This window comes from Artemia franciscana, chromosome 17 (genome assembly GCF_032884065.1).
Source record: "Artemia franciscana chromosome 17, ASM3288406v1, whole genome shotgun sequence".
In the NCBI taxonomy this organism is placed as follows: domain Eukaryota; kingdom Metazoa; phylum Arthropoda; class Branchiopoda; order Anostraca; family Artemiidae; genus Artemia; species Artemia franciscana.
Window position 1 is genome coordinate 6015243 of NC_088879.1, and position 15775 is coordinate 6031017.

A 15775-nucleotide genomic window follows, 5' to 3' on the forward strand; every position below is an offset into this window, starting at 1 on the left:
AAATAGACATAATTTACAAATTAACTTATGTAACAAACTTCTATATTTGTATGTATTTATTGTGTATATGAGGGAGTTCACCCCTTGTTGATACCTTGCTCTTTACACTAAAGCTTAAATTATGTCCCAATTCTTTAAGAATGACCCTTGAATCACAAAGGCCATAGAATAAATAGTTGAAATTACTAAAAATACTTTAGCATAAAGAGCAAGGTATTACAAGGAGGTAAACCCCTCATATGCACAATAATTTCTGCTTGTTTTAAGTTTTAATGCTGCTCCTCACTTTCAGTAGAAAAAAACTTTTCATACTTATTTTTTTAAATAATGCTGAAAAATCCTGTGCCCCAATCATTGAAGGTCTCTTCCCCCATGAGAAGTTTTTCCATGGAAAGATCCTCCCAAGTACCCCCCCCCCACCTCAACTCTCCCTCCCAAACCAAAAAAAATCCCCCAAAAAACGTCTGTACACTTCCCAGTAACAATTACTATATGTAAACACAGGTCAAAGTTTATAACTTGCAACCCCTCCCATTGGGACTGCCAGGGAGTAAGTTGTCCCCAAAGATAGGGTTATTAAGTCTTTCAACTATGATGAATAAAATGGCTATCTCAGAATTTTGATCCAGTGAATTTTGGGAAAATGAGCATGGGAGGGGGCCTAGGTGCCCTCCATTTTTTTTGGTCACTTAAAAAGGGCACTAGAACTTTTAAATTCCATTAGAATGAGCCCTCTCATGACATTCTAGGACTACTGGGTCAATACAATCACCCCTAGGGGAAAAAAACAAACAAAAAAACAAAAAAACAAGAAAACACACATCCATGATTTGTCTTCTGGCAAAAAATGCAAAATTCTGCGTTTTTGTAGATAGGAGCTTGAAACTTCTACAATAAGGTTCCCTGATATACCAAATCTGATGGTGTGATTTTGTTAAGATTGTATGACTTTTAGGGGGTGTTTTCCCCTATTTACTAAAATAAGGCAAATTTTCTCAGGCTTGTAACTTTTGATAGGTAAAATTAATCTTGATGAAAGCTATATATTTAAAATCAGCATTAAAATGCAATTTTTTGATGTCACTATTGGTATCAAAATTCCATTTTTTAGATTTTGGTTACTATTGAGCCAGGTCACTCCTTACTACAGTTTGTTACCACAAACTGTTTGATGTAACCTGTAAGCATTGATTTGTCACTATCAAGTTGGATAAAGAAATTCAAAGCAATTTCAGTATTTTGCTATCTTCCATATTTCTTTTGTCAGCTGTTGTACTTTTTTTTTACGTTTCTTTTAAATTGCAGTTTTTAAGCAGCCTAACAGAATAAGAAGAAAACAGAGAAGAATTGAATTAATATAGGAAGGAGCAAATTATACAACTTTTCTAAAATGAATTTATAATGAAATGGGCCTAGTAAGTTTGAAAAGAAATGTTATGAGCCATTTATATATATATATATATATATATATATATATATATATATATATATATATATATATATATATATATATATATATATATAAAAGAAATATTATTTAATGTACAAGAAAAGCAATGATTATATTCATAAAAAGCATAAAAAAGGTAATGCATGGTATGTTTACTTTATTTGTAGGTCAATAATATAAACTGCAAAATATTGACTGACATAAACACTCTGTGTATGGCCTTTGTTTGACCATTTTGGTTGCTCTTTGTTGTCCTCTTTCAAGTATTTTCTTTGTCCTCCTTGAAGTAGTGTGATACCAGTGACATTATAACCTCTAGACATGGCAAACTAGTGCCTTGTAGGGTTTAATAAATACTTTTGGGCATCTCTTGGAGATAGTTCCTTTGATCATTCCAAGAGATTGGAGGGCAGACAAAAATAGATTTTGCATGGATGCTTAACCTAGGTTGATAATCAACAATGATTCCAAGATCTCACTCTTCAGAAACTACAGAGGGGCTTACCCTGAAGATGGTACTGCTGATATGGGTTGTGGTTGCCAAAGTGGAAAACATGGTAGTTATCAGCATTGAATGAGAGGAGCCATGTATCAGCATAAGTCCCAAGAATGTCAAGGTCCTCTTTGATGGATTGTAGGTCAGAGATTGTAGCTGCTTTACCAACAAATTTTGAATCATCAGAATGGAGAATAAGGAGGTTCAAGATTAATTTAGTGGGGTTTATTTTCAGAAAAGCAACTAATATGCAAGAAATAACATAAGCCTAAAATAAATAATCTAGCCTAATGGCTTTTATATGTTTAAAAAATTTTCTTAAGAAGAGGTCCACCACTTAGATTTGCCCTTTAATTTTTAAAGTTAACAACTTTTGAAGACTTCAAAAAATACTGAGCTAAATTTTCATAAGAAGGAGAAAGTTACATAGCATACCAGGGTCACTTTCCAATTCAAGCCATCCTTCAGTCAAATTATTTATATCTACTGGCATTTAGAAAATGCTGAATCTTAAATAACGTGTTTGATACTTTTTTGTCTTAGATAGGCTAGAACAAATATTCAAATTTTATTTAATTGACAATTTCATTTCTAGCCCTGCTTCTAAAAAATGAAATTAGCGCTCAAGTTTGTAAACTGTTGATCTTATCCTGGTGCGACAATGAGAGCAAAAAAATGTCATTTTGGCCCCGAAAGTGCGAAAAACATAAATTTTTGGAATCTATCCTGGAATGGTCGTTATGCTTATGAGTCCTTTTATTATCAGTTTTTCTAGCTAAGTGAACAAAAAGTATACATTTTTAAAGCAACACCAACTAGCCCAGTGACTAGCTCATTGGCGCAAAATCTAACAGTGAAGTATTGAATACTGAAAATAGTCTTCCCTCCATTAAACCAAAGAATATAGCGTTTATTTTTATTATTCTCCCTCTCTCTCTCTCCAAAACTTTTTTATTTCAGTAGCTTCAAATATTCTAATTGTATTGATCAATCTACTGGTTTTGATGACCGAAGTTTTTAGGGCCTACTTTACGCTTTTCTCCTGTAAGTAAATCCCAAGAGATGGACAGCCAGTCTTTAAAAAGCTATGCCTTGTTGTCGGAAATTGCAGTAGAAAAGTGGTCCACCTTTTGCACTACTTCTGACTTTGATTTTTAAGTTAAAGGGCAACGATTACAATCAAAATTGAGTTTTCGAAATGCAGAAATCTTTATTCTTTCAGACATTATCAGAAAATCATAAGCATAACCTCAATATTAAAACTTTTCGGACATAAATAAGAAACGCAAAGCAGTACCAAGATAAATACATTTCTGAAGGCTTTGTCCGGGATGGTCTTTCTTTAAATTAATTAAAAAATATCTCCACAAAACAAGTATTTAAGAGAAAAGTAAAGAACTCCATTTAGCCAAAAAAGAGCAGAAATAAAGCCAAATAATCTTCCGAGAATAACACTAGCACAAACCACTGTCAATAAATAAATAAAACTCAAAACAAACAGAAATTACAATGAGTAGCCGAGTCAAACTCAAAACTAGCATAAATTTAATATGAGTAGGACTGATAACCACTATGCCTTCTCAAGACCAAAATATAATCTGTGCTAAATTAATCATACATTGTGCCCAAATTCTTCTTTACTGAGGCAGCGTTATTGTGCAGCCCATTGCTAAGTTAGACTACCTTACTTTCAGCTCTTTGTCTCCATCACTTGCAGCTGAATCCTTTGCAGCTCTTTGTCCTCTAGCATCTAAATCGTTTTCTGTCCGCTCTGTGGCGTCTATTAAGTTGTTAGGTAGTTTTACAACAAAGTATAAATAAACCCACGATTAGTCCTACCAGAAGCACAAACGACTATCATATTAAATTCAAATAATTAATTAATTATTATTATATTAAATCAATTGCAGAAACTTTTTCCACAAAACAAGTGTTCAAGAGAAAAGTAAAGAACTCTCTTTAGCCAAAAAAGAGCAGAAATAAAGCAGTCCTTGTCAGTTTTGCTGAACAACTAAAACCAATATCACGGAAATTCCGCAATATCACTGAAATTCATATTGCAGTTTTTCATATATATATATATATATATATATATATATATATATATATATATATATATATATATATATATATATATATATATATAGAAAGAATATAGAACAGATTTGATTTCCTTGTCAGTAATTTGTACTGCCATATTGTAAAATAATTTGTAAAAATGTTTTGTCCTTCCGCCAAACTGCAATATCTGAAGCTTGTAAAAAAGTTAGATTTGGATACTCTGAGATTGTGTCAAACCGGCCAAAGAATAATCGAAAGGCCCGGGTTTCTTCGTATTCATTTTGTTGTGATCACTCTATACTTTATCTTTATAGGACCTTCCTTTCAGGGAATGCTAGTTGAAGGAGTCCGGGATTAGTGTCGCGTAATGCTGCTAAGTCGGAGAAGTCACATGTCTTTTTGAAAGATGCTGAAATTAAAGATATAATTTCTGACAGCAACGTTAGATCCAACTTTCTGTTTAACTGGAGGAAGTAAAGGATTGGTTTGAGATATTAAGACGTATGTGCCATGTTGAGCACCAATAAACAAGGGAAGTGTAGGTCCTCGCTACCTATTCCCTGCAATTTGAGGGAAATTCCACTTCCGGCAGGTACGACGATACTTGCAACATGTAACCTCCCCTTTTCTGCTTGCTTATTTTTGCAGATTAGAAAATTGGCATAAACAGTCGTCAAATATTTAATTTGGGCTTTTCTGCTTTCAATGCAGCACATGACAACACTGTTTGATAGCCCAAATATTAAGCTTTGGCAGTGCTTGCACAAGAAACAAATTATTTCATCCGTAATTTAGAATTAAGTAAGCCAGAGAAGAGAAAAGGAGCAGGTTTTTGGTCCGGAGTTTAGCATTGTCAATTCATTGAATCTTCGGGAGTCGACTAATACCAGATTCACAATAAGCTGACGGCTTTTGTCGTTAGAACAAATTATTATTTCACAGGTAATATCGAAACACTTGCGCATCTTACCGCAGATTAGTGCCAAGTTCTGCTATTTAGCACTGTGAAACAGAACGTACAGAATAGAACACATAGAATTATACCAAACGTATACACAGTATTAGTAACGGCTATGCGGTATTTGATTACTACACAATAGTTGTTGATATAGAATAAAAGATCATTGGATCTCTTATGGGAAGAAAAGAGTATCCTCATCTTCGAAAAAGAACTTTTTAAATCCGTGTTATTCCAATTTTTCATGATAGTCTCTTCTTATGAATGCGGAGAAAGAAATTCAACCCCTCTCATCCCCTCATTATAGATAATTTATTTACGAATACATAATGGACATTAAAAATGGCTTTACTATAACTCGACAGAAAGCACAGAAAGTGAGCCTTTTATACTCAAGTTTTACTTCTGCTCAAAAACACATCGAAAATGATTTTTCGGGAAGTTACATTTACATTTTAGGGAAGGATTTATTATAAAAATACGGCGCCGGAGAAATACCCCTCCACCTTTCACCTTTGCACTAAGACATAAGGTATAAAATATATTTAAAACAAAGACTGGGCAATTGTCCTAAACAGAATTGTAAAAAATAATTTATTAATGAACATCTTTACAAACAAACAGATTTATATAAAAACCAGCTAAGAATAAATACCCAACAGTTTTGATTTTCCTCTATACTGATAATGAGAAGTCTTCCCATCTGCCTAGAAGTATGATAAAAACCTTCCATACCCTTCTTAGAATTAGATTGTAAACTTAACAAAACGCATGTATAGGGCCAGTTTTGTTAAGAAAGCCACATTTCTGCTCATTCCTCACTTTTTTACGCTTTATTAAGGATTGATGTTAACTTTGTTCACCTAAAGAGGAATAGACAAGCTTCATAATTTTAAATTCCAATATGCAGATGTGTAAAGATGGTTCCCTGTGACGCCAATCTCTTATCTGAATGATTGTCTAACTTGGTTAAACAGGGAAGCAATCACAGTCATGAAAAGGCTAAAAAATGTCTTAAATATGATAAGAAGTCACTAGAGTAGTAAATTTCATCATTCTTTAACTTGGATGGACAGGGAAAGAATAAGTCTTTAATAAAACTAGGAAAGTTTGCTTTCACTGGAGTTATTATCCTTTTGTTCTTTTAATTCTTCTTTTCAAAATTTTCTTGCAACTCTGCTTTGACGCTCATTCTTTTCATCTGAAGCAAGAAAAAGAATAAAAAAGAAGACCTCTAAAGCTGTTGGAATCTGGTCCCTTAAGACCACTTTGGATCCTTTCTAATAATTGGACTTGTCAAGGAGACAAGAGAAATTTTTGTGAAAAGTAAACTTGGCCTTTTCCTTGGTAAAATTCTAGATAAGCTACTTTTTGCTTGGAAAGTGGTTATGTTAGAAAAATAAAACTTTCAGTAATAAATCCTGGGTCAAAAACATGCTCCAGGAAGTTATTGTCAAGATAATATGTTAACCTTGCCTGATTTCTATGTCTTAGAAATTTGCCTGTTTGACAGGTCTATACCTACTTGATTTTAGACAAACAACAATATACCTTAGTTTACAGTTTCTTTTTCTCTGACTTTAGTTCTGAAAATGCAATTTCTGATGAAACCTCATAAATTGGAATTGAAAAAAAGTTGTGTAGCTGAAAATACATTTCTTGTACTTCATTTAAGCAGAAGATCTATTTTTCACAGCTTTACTTTTTATTTAGGCTTTTAAAGGCCAGTTTTCAAAGATTTAAATGGTCAGTGCCCTCTAGAGAGAGAACTAAAAGAATTAGTTACTTCAAAATACCTTTCCAGGACATACATTAGTCTGTAGAACCTCTCTTGAAAATCTTGTTTTCCTAACCTAACACTTTCAAAATAACAAAAATTGGCAGTCAATGTTGGCATTACCTGAACAATTGTTTTTGGTCATGAAACTATTGGGGTAATAGATACATTTTGACTTTTGGAACATCTTTTCTCTCTTGCAAAACTACCACAAACTCACCATTATGGAATTATTATATATTTGCACATTAGGGGGGGGGGTAAAGCATAGCATATATGAAATACAGCAATGGTTAGTTCATGCATTTGATATATGCTGTGCTTTACCCCACCCCCCTAATGTGCAAATATATAGCCCAAATTTGTTTCTAAACTATTACAGATTTACAATTCCAAATTTCCAATCAATGAAAACAGAAATGATTACAATTCTATATGTATAAATACAAGAATATTTGGGCTGGAATAATTCCATAACAGTGAGTTTGCAGTAGTTTTGCAAGAGAGAAAAGATGTTCCAAAAGTCAAAATGCATCTATTAACAATAGTTTCATGACCCAAAACAATTGTTGGGGTAATACCAACATTGACCAAATTGGCTTGTTTAAAATTTTACTGTTTCCTTTTGAGGAAAGTATTTTGTAAAATTGTAGTTCAAGAGGCCTAACACAAAAGCTGTTGAGCCAGGTAAAGACACAATTCAGAGGTAATGTTTCACCATAAGGTACAGATTAAATTAGAAAAAAAATAAGGAATTTTACTTTAGGGACTTCTTGTTGTCTTGGGAACTGGCTTGTTTATGTGAACAAAACTTTCAGGAATACAACCACAGCCATAAAAAATAAGGAATTGTACTTTAGTGACTTCTTGCTGTCTTGGGGACTGATTCATTTAGGTGAATAGAACTCTAAGGAATGCCACCACAGCCACAAGTACGCAACCACAGCCACAAAAAATAAGAAATTGTACTTTAGGGACTTCTTGCTGTCTTTGGGACTGGCTCATATAGGTGATTAAAACTTTCAGCAATGCAACCACAGCCACAAAAAATAAGAAATTGTGCTTTAGGGACTTCTTGCTGTCTTTGGGACTGGCTCATTTAGGTGATTAAAACTTTCAGCAATGCAACCACAGCCACAAAAAATAAGAAATTGTACTTTAGGGACTTCTTGCTGTCTTTGGGACTGGCTCATTTAGGCGAATAAAACTTTCAGGAATGCAAACACAGCTTAAAAAATAAGGAATTGTACTTTAGGGACTTCTTGCTGTCTTGGGGACTGGTTCATTTAGGTGAATAAAACTTTCAGGAATGCAACCACAGCCACAAGTATGCAACCACAGCCACAAAAAATAAGGAATTTAACTTTAGGGACTTCTTGCTGTCTTTGGGACTGGCTCATTTAGGTGAATAAAACTTTCAGGAATGCAACCACAGCCACAAAAAATAAGAAATTGTATTTTAGGGACTTCTTGCTGTCTTTGGGACTGGCTCATTTAGGCAAATTTAACTTTCAGGAATGCAAACACAGCCATAAAAAATAAGGAATTGTACTTTAGGGACTTCTTGCTGTCTTGGGGACTGGTTCATTTAGGCGAATAAAACTTTCAGGAATGCAACCACAGCCACAAGTATGCAACCACAGCCACAAAAAATAAGAAATTGTACTTTAGGGACTACTTGTTGTCTTTGGGATTGGCTCATTTAGGTGAATAAAACTTTCAGGAATGCAACCACAGCCACAAAAAATAAGGAATTTAACTTTAGGGACTTCTTGCTGTCTTTGGGACTGGCTCATCTAGGTGATTAAAACTTTCAGGAATGCAACCACAGCCACAAAAAATAAGAAATTGTACTTTAGGGACTTCTTGCTGTCTTTGGGACTGGCTCATTTAGGCAAATAAAACTTTCAGGAATGCAAACACAGCCATAAAAAATAAGGAATTGTACTTTAGGGACTTCTTGCTGTCTTGGGGACTGGTTCATTTAGGTGAATAAAACTTTCAGGAATGCAACCACAGCCACAAGTATGCAACCACAGCCACAAAAAATAAGAGATTGTACTTTAGGGACTACTTGTTGTCTTTGGGACTGGCTCATTTAGGTGAATAAAACTTTCAGGAATGCAACCACAGCCACAAGTATGCAACCACAGCCACAAAAAATAAGGAATTTAACTTTAGGGACTTCTTGCTGTCTTTGGGACTGGCTCATTTAGGTGATTAAAACTTTCAGCAATGTAACCACAGCCACAAAAAATAAGGAATTTAACTTTAGGGACTTCTTGCTGTCTTTGGGACTGGCTCATCTAGGTGATTAAAACTTTCAGGAATGCAACCACAGCCACAAAAAATAAGAAATTGTACTTTAGGGACTTCTTGCTGTCTTTGGGACTGGCTCATTTAGGCGAATAAAACTTTCAGGAATGCAAACACAGCCATAAAAAATAAGGAATTGTACTTTAGGGACTTCTTGCTGTCTTGGGGACTGGTTCATTTAGGTGAATAAAACTTTCAGGAATGCAACCACAGCCACAAGTATGCAACCACAGCCACAAAAAATAAGAGATTGTACTTTAGGGACTACTTGTTGTCTTTGGGACTGGCTCATTTAGGTGAATAAAACTTTCAGGAATGCAACCACAGCCACAAGTATGCAACCACAGCCACAAAAAATAAGGAATTTAACTTTAGGGACTTCTTGCTGTCTTTGGGACTGGCTCATTTAGGTGATTAAAACTTTCAGCAATGTAACCACAGCCACAGAAAATAAGAAATTGTACTTTAGGAACTTCTTGCTGTCTTTGGGACTGGCTCATTTAGGTGATTGAAACTTTCATCAATGCAACCACAGCCACAAAAATAAGAAATTGTACTTTAGGGACTTCTTGCTGTCTTTGGGACTGGCTCATTTAGGTGAATAAAACTTTCAGGAATGCAATCACAGCCACAAGTGTGGCCTGACAAGGTATTGCCAAGCTATTATGTCCACCTTTTTCTCAACTATAGGGCTTAGAAGACTGGATAGCCTACACAACAGATTTACCTAGACTATCTAAATTTTGACAGAAAGATTTTACCTTAATTTTGAGTTCTCAATCTTATTTTCATTGGCTTTGCTTTTTGAAAATACAATTCATATTATTTCAGTAGAATTCTATGTAAATTTGCAGTTTACAATATAATTTAGCTAGGATGAAGGTGAATATATCACTTGACACATTTTATTATGCTCTTAGTTTCAAAATTATAAAATCAAGATGTCATCATGCCATGACTAATTAGAGGAAAAGCCAAGACAGATAGTTTGAGTGAGAGGCAAAGCTGGCATAAGTCTTTTTCACAATTGCATGCAAATGAGCTCATTTCACTTGTTGATAGATAGTCTATCATCCATCCTTCCTAGGGCAGAACTATGGTAGATAGTCATGGAATAAGGGTAATCCAAATAGTTTTTGAATTTCTGAGCCATTTGACACCCCTGCCACAGCTTCTAAGGAGAAGGTGCAAAGGAGAGCCACAAAGGCAGAAACAAAGATGAGAGACAAGCCTTATGATGAAGTAGAAGGAGTTGAAATTATCTACACTGGTTTGTCAACAATGAAGAGCTGACATGCTTGTGACATATAAGCTTACTTACAAGAAACCCCCCTCCCCCTCCCAATTTATTTGTTAATTTACCAAGATATTGGCACTGACAGGAGAGGACATTCAAAGAAGCTATTGAAGCCATCTGTCAAAACTCAACACAGCAGCAGTTTTTCTCCTGCCATATAGTAAATCACTAGAATAGTATCTCAAATGCAATAGTCTCAGCACCTAATCATGAAGTTTCCAAGAAGCTATTATAGGCCTATGTTAAATGGAATGGTGTTCTCTGGAAGTACTAGTGGGATGCATTTGATGTTTAATTGTTGACATTATCAAGTATGGAGAAGTTCACAGATTAATATGGATCTTCATTTGCTCTGAAGTGCAAATTAAGGTAATAAATAAATATCTTAACATAACAACTCATGATTATCCACCTAGCCTAAACAACAACACATACACATGAAGACAATACAACAAAATAGTGCTATTAAATATTTTTTACCAGTTTCAGTCCCCACCCCACCCCAAAAAACTGCAAAAAACATCAAAAACCTCTCATCCTTCAAAATATATTAGTTAAATAAAATGTTTTCAAATTATTTTTTAAACCCATATAAAGTGACAGACTTCCTGATGCTACCTGGCAGATTATTCCAAACAGAAGGCCCCGGATTATTAACCACATATGATGATCGAACTGTTTTTCTTTGTTCATGGCTTAATAGTTGTGAATTTCTTATATCATAATTATGGTGCTCCTGATTCATGGCAAAATAATTATGAAAATAGTCAGGGCATATATGTTTCATGCTCTGGAACACAAAATTTGACGCCTAGTAGTCATGAATCTGACCAACATTTTAAATATTACACTGGAAAAAGCTAGCAATTGTTTTGGGTTTAACCTGCTCTTTTATGTCTGCAATCAATCAAATGCTTTTATTTTGCAAAATTTGGATCCTTCTATAATTAGAAAAAAATTGCTGTCCCATTGGTCCATAGTTACAAAAGTTTAAAAACATATTAAAAAAGTGCCTAAAAAAGGAAATAAAATTACAGAGTTTCAAAGAGTTTGAGGGGTTTCAAGAGTTTGAAACCCCTCGAAATGACCACAGCAAACTGATGTTATTTTTGAGGGGGTTTCTTTCTAGATCTTTTTAAAAATTTCTGCAAATTTGTTTTTAAAAAAATTTACTATTGAGAGCAAGGGAAATAATAATTACCACTTCTAAATCAGCTACAAATGACAATTATTTCTCACAAGCTATTTTTTTGGTAATATGCTTTTAAACTTTAGGTGACTATGGGCTGTTTTGAGCCATTTTAGTACTTTAAGGGCTCAAAATGAAATTTGCCCCTGATGCAATTATTGAATTATAAAAGAGCATAGAAAGGCTTCAAGCAATATATTCACCTTCAACCCAGCTAAATTATATTGTAAACTGCAAATTTACTAAATTTTAAGCCATGTCAGGGTTTTTTTTCCTAAATTAAAAAAATAATTTCATAGACCTTTAAAACCTTATATATTTGAATTGAGCAAAGGTATGAAGCTTAAAACATCTTTGTTGTGTCTTATTTGAGCAAAAGGTTTAGGCTGTTTTGCCAGGTTTCACTTTTATAGCACAAACATTGTTAAAGGTCCATACCCTCTAAAGGAGTGAAGGTAGATGCTTTAAAATATTCTTTCACAAGATCATTAGGGCCCCGGATGCACTCCTGAAAGTTTTATTCACTTAACTCAACTATTCTTCAAGATGGCAAAAACTTCTAAACTAGAATTTTACCTATTTCTTTTGGTAAAATATACTACCATGCTGGGTTCTGTATTGAATGCTCTTCCCAATCTAGTAATCACCACTGTTTCAGCCCCCTCTAATGCAGCAAGTCTAGACAGCAGGCTATAGAAAAGTTTGCTGATTTTGTGTGTTTGCCATTATCTTTTGTGCTTATATTGGTAATGCTTAAAACCATGGATAAATATTTAGTGGTTGACCACATGTGAAAGCAAAATGCTATACAAATAAAAGTAGTACCATTGGATTCCTTATTTTATGCTATATCTGAAATTCATGATTACTGGTCTGACAATCTACTCTGCCCACCTTGACGGTCCCTTGTATTGTCCTGGGATAATACAAACAGCTAAAAGAAAACTCTTAAAAAGTAAAATTCTTACTTTAAATATACATCATGTCTATATTAATCAGATTATCATGTTTCCTTCCAAATTACTATTTTAGTGGTTTTCTCCTCCAGAAGGAAGCACTTTCTAAAACTACTTCAAAAATCTAAATACTTATATCATTCCTTAAAGCACATCACTTTACTTTACATTATTATTATGGAGTATTGTTGAATTGGGATTCAATGTGTACACTCTTTTGTTATTATAGAGTCTAGTTCAAAAACCATGCACACATTAGCAAATTATTAGCAAATTAGCATTAGGTATTAGCAAATTATTCTCAGGATGTTACATAGTTCTAAGGTAATTTTAAATTTTTGTTCAAAGTTAGCCTACAATTGATTTCCTAAGCCTCTAATTTTTCAAATATTGCCCCATAAATGAGAAAAATGTTGAGGTACAAGGTAGAAGGACCCCCCTGGACACTTATTTGGGCTATATGTTCATTATTGCAAGTTTTATTTCCCACCATAAATGGATTAAATTCATAGCTAGTCAGTCCCTTCAAAGGCAAAGAAATTCCTTGTCCTAATTTGGGCGTTTCCATCAAAACTAGTTAGAATAACAAAAAAATTGTATACTATTATTACTAACTGTCATACATTATTCTTATTACTATTATTTATCAGAGACATAGCATTGCCTATAGTAAAGGCCATAAGGCTCCAATGTTTTATTATTTTTATTTTTTTTCCCAGAGGCACTTTATGTAGAAGGGGTGGTCATATAAACTATGGAGAGGGCTCATTCAATCAGAAATTGAAAGTTCTAGCACCCTTTTTAAGATTCAAAAGTGATAAAAGGGCAACTAGCCCCCCTCCCTGTCCTTTTTCCCAATATGCATCCAACAAAGTTTTGAGATAGCCATTTTGTTAAAATTAGTTTAAAGATAAGATGACAAAAACTCCAGGGCCTTCATAACCCCCAGTACATTGTAAGCTGTACTCTTGGGGCATATGGTTCTTACAGAAAGGGTGCTCATATAAACTTCAGAGGGATGCTCATATAAACTTCATATACATACTCGATTGGAAAGTGAAAGCTCCAGATCTCTTTTTAAGAGTTAAAAGAGATCAGAGGGCAACTATCCTCCCCATGCATTTTTTTCCCCAAACCCATCCATTAAAAATTTTGAGATAACCATTTTGTTAAAAATAATTCCAACATCAGATTATAGAAACTCCAGGTTTAACACAGCCCCCCAGAGCCTATTGGCAAGTGTTAAGTTGTGCCCCGGGGGCATTACAAGTTTTAGTTATCTTTTGAAGATTCAAAAGTGATTGGATGGCATCTATCCAGCCCCCTCCTCCCACCCACGCACACCGACGTCCTGGCCGAGTGGGTTGGTGCGCTGGATTCGGGATCCCTTGTCTGAGAGGACGCGGGTTCGAATCCCAGTGTACCCAATTCCTCAGTTTGGGACGGGGATCAGTGGCGTGACTCTGTAAGCTTACCCAGAGTCGACCCAGCTCTAAATGGGCACCTGGAGAAATCTGGGGAAGGTAAACAGGAAGGGTGTGCGAAAGCACAGGATGACTGGCCCCGATCCCCCATTGCACTTCCTGGCTGAAGGGCCAGGAAGAAACGGAGATCAGCACCGCCGGTACGGACTGTAATGTCTAATGCCATATCCTTTACCTTTTTTTTACCCACGCACACACACACACCCTCTTTTCTCCCAATTCATCCAATTAAAATTTTGAAATGTTTGTTTGAAGTAATCCAACAATCAGATAACACAACTTCACAGTCAACATAACCCCCCTTCAGAGTCCAGTGGAAGGGTTGTAACTTATGCCCTGGGGGGGTAGATAAGGTTCCTGTGGAAGAGAAGGTCATATAAACTTCAGAAGGAACTCAAATGATTAGAAATTGAAAGTTTTAATTCCCTTTTGAGAGTCAAAAGTAATCCAATGCCAACTAGCCCCTCCTCTCCACCAACCCTCTTTTCCCCAAATGTGTCCAATCAAATTTTTTATATAGCCATTTTGTTCAAAATAGACCAAAGATCATATAACGAACTCTCCAGGGATAATACACCCCCTCCCAGAACCCAAGGACAAGTGTTGTAAATTGTGCCCCAGTGGCATATATGGTTTTTATTGCACTTGGTGTTAACCAAGTGACATATAGCAATTGCAAATTCTGTCAGTCTATTGGTCTGTCTGTCTGTCCTGGTTTTGCTAGTTTAGGCACTTCCAGATAAGCTAGGACGATGAAATTTGGCAGGCGTATCAGGGACCGGACTAGATTAAATTAGAAATAGTCGTTTCCCCGATTTGACCATCTGGGGGGGGGAGTGAGGGACCAGTTAATTTGGAAAAAATAGAAAAAATGAAGTATTTTTAACTTATGAACAGGTGATCGGATCTTAATGAAGTTTGATGTTTGGAAGGATATCGTGTCTCAGAGCTCTTATTTTAAATCCTGACCGGATCCGATTACATTGGGGGGGGGGAGTTGTGGGGGGGGGGACCTAAAATCTTGGAAAACGCTTTGAGTGGAGGGATTGGGATGAAACTTGGTGGGAAAAATAAGTACAAGTCCTAGATACGTGATTGACATAACCCGAACGGATCCGCTCTCTTTGGGGGAGTTGGGGGGAGGGTTGATCCTGAAAAATTAGAAAAAATGAGGTATTTTTAACTTACGAAGGAGTGATTTGATCTTAATGAAATTTCATACTTAACAAGGACCTCGTAACTCAGATCTCTAATTTTAAATCCCGTCTGGATCCAGTGTCATTGGGGGGAGGGGGGCCATAAGTCTTGGAAAATGCTCAATGCTGAGAGATCAGGATGAAACTTGGTGGGAAGAATAAGCACAAGTCCAAGATACCATGACTGACATAACCGGACCGGATCCGATCTCTTTGGAGGAGTCGGGGGGGGGGGGGAGTAATTCGGAAAAATTAGACAAAATGAGGTATTTGTAACTTACAAATGGGTAATCAGATCTTAATGAAATTTGATATTTAGAAGCATCTTGTGCTTTAGAACTCTTATTTTAAATCCTTACCAGATCCGGTGACATTGGGGGGAGTTGGAGGGGGGAAACCGGAATTCTTGGGAAACATGAAAATCGAGGTATCTTACGAATGGGTGATTGGATCTTAATGAAACTTGATATATAGAAGAATCTTATGTTTCAGATGCTCTATTTTCAATTCGAGTCGGATCCGGTGAATCTTGATTATTTTAATTTATGGTTGGTGATGATCTTTTCCCCTTTGTGAATATTCCAACACAGGTTAC

At 35.4% G+C, this 15775-nt stretch overlaps 2 protein-coding genes across 3 annotated transcripts in view; one reads left to right on the forward strand and one right to left on the reverse strand.

Moving 5' to 3' along the window:
* The window catches only part of LOC136037741 (ubiquitin carboxyl-terminal hydrolase calypso-like), a 94475-nt gene extending 91907 nt beyond the window's left edge, over positions 1 to 2568 (reverse strand). Inside the window, exon 1 of the mRNA XM_065720520.1 lies at positions 2382 to 2568. Within this exon, the coding sequence (XP_065576592.1) occupies positions 2382 to 2439 (58 nt within the window). The 5' untranslated portion in view covers positions 2440 to 2568. The remainder of the gene's footprint in view (positions 1 to 2381) is intronic.
* A 3569-nt stretch (positions 2569 to 6137) lies between these two features.
* LOC136037745 (peptidyl-prolyl cis-trans isomerase NIMA-interacting 1-like) overlaps positions 6138 to 15775 on the forward strand; it is a 30572-nt gene continuing 20934 nt past the window's right edge. The window contains exon 1 of one of the 2 annotated variants that reach the window (XM_065720528.1): positions 6138 to 6291. The gene's annotated coding sequence lies outside the window, so the exon portion shown is untranslated. Of the gene's footprint in view, positions 6313 to 15775 lie in introns of both variants that reach the window. The other variant, XM_065720529.1, reaches the window with a different exon arrangement.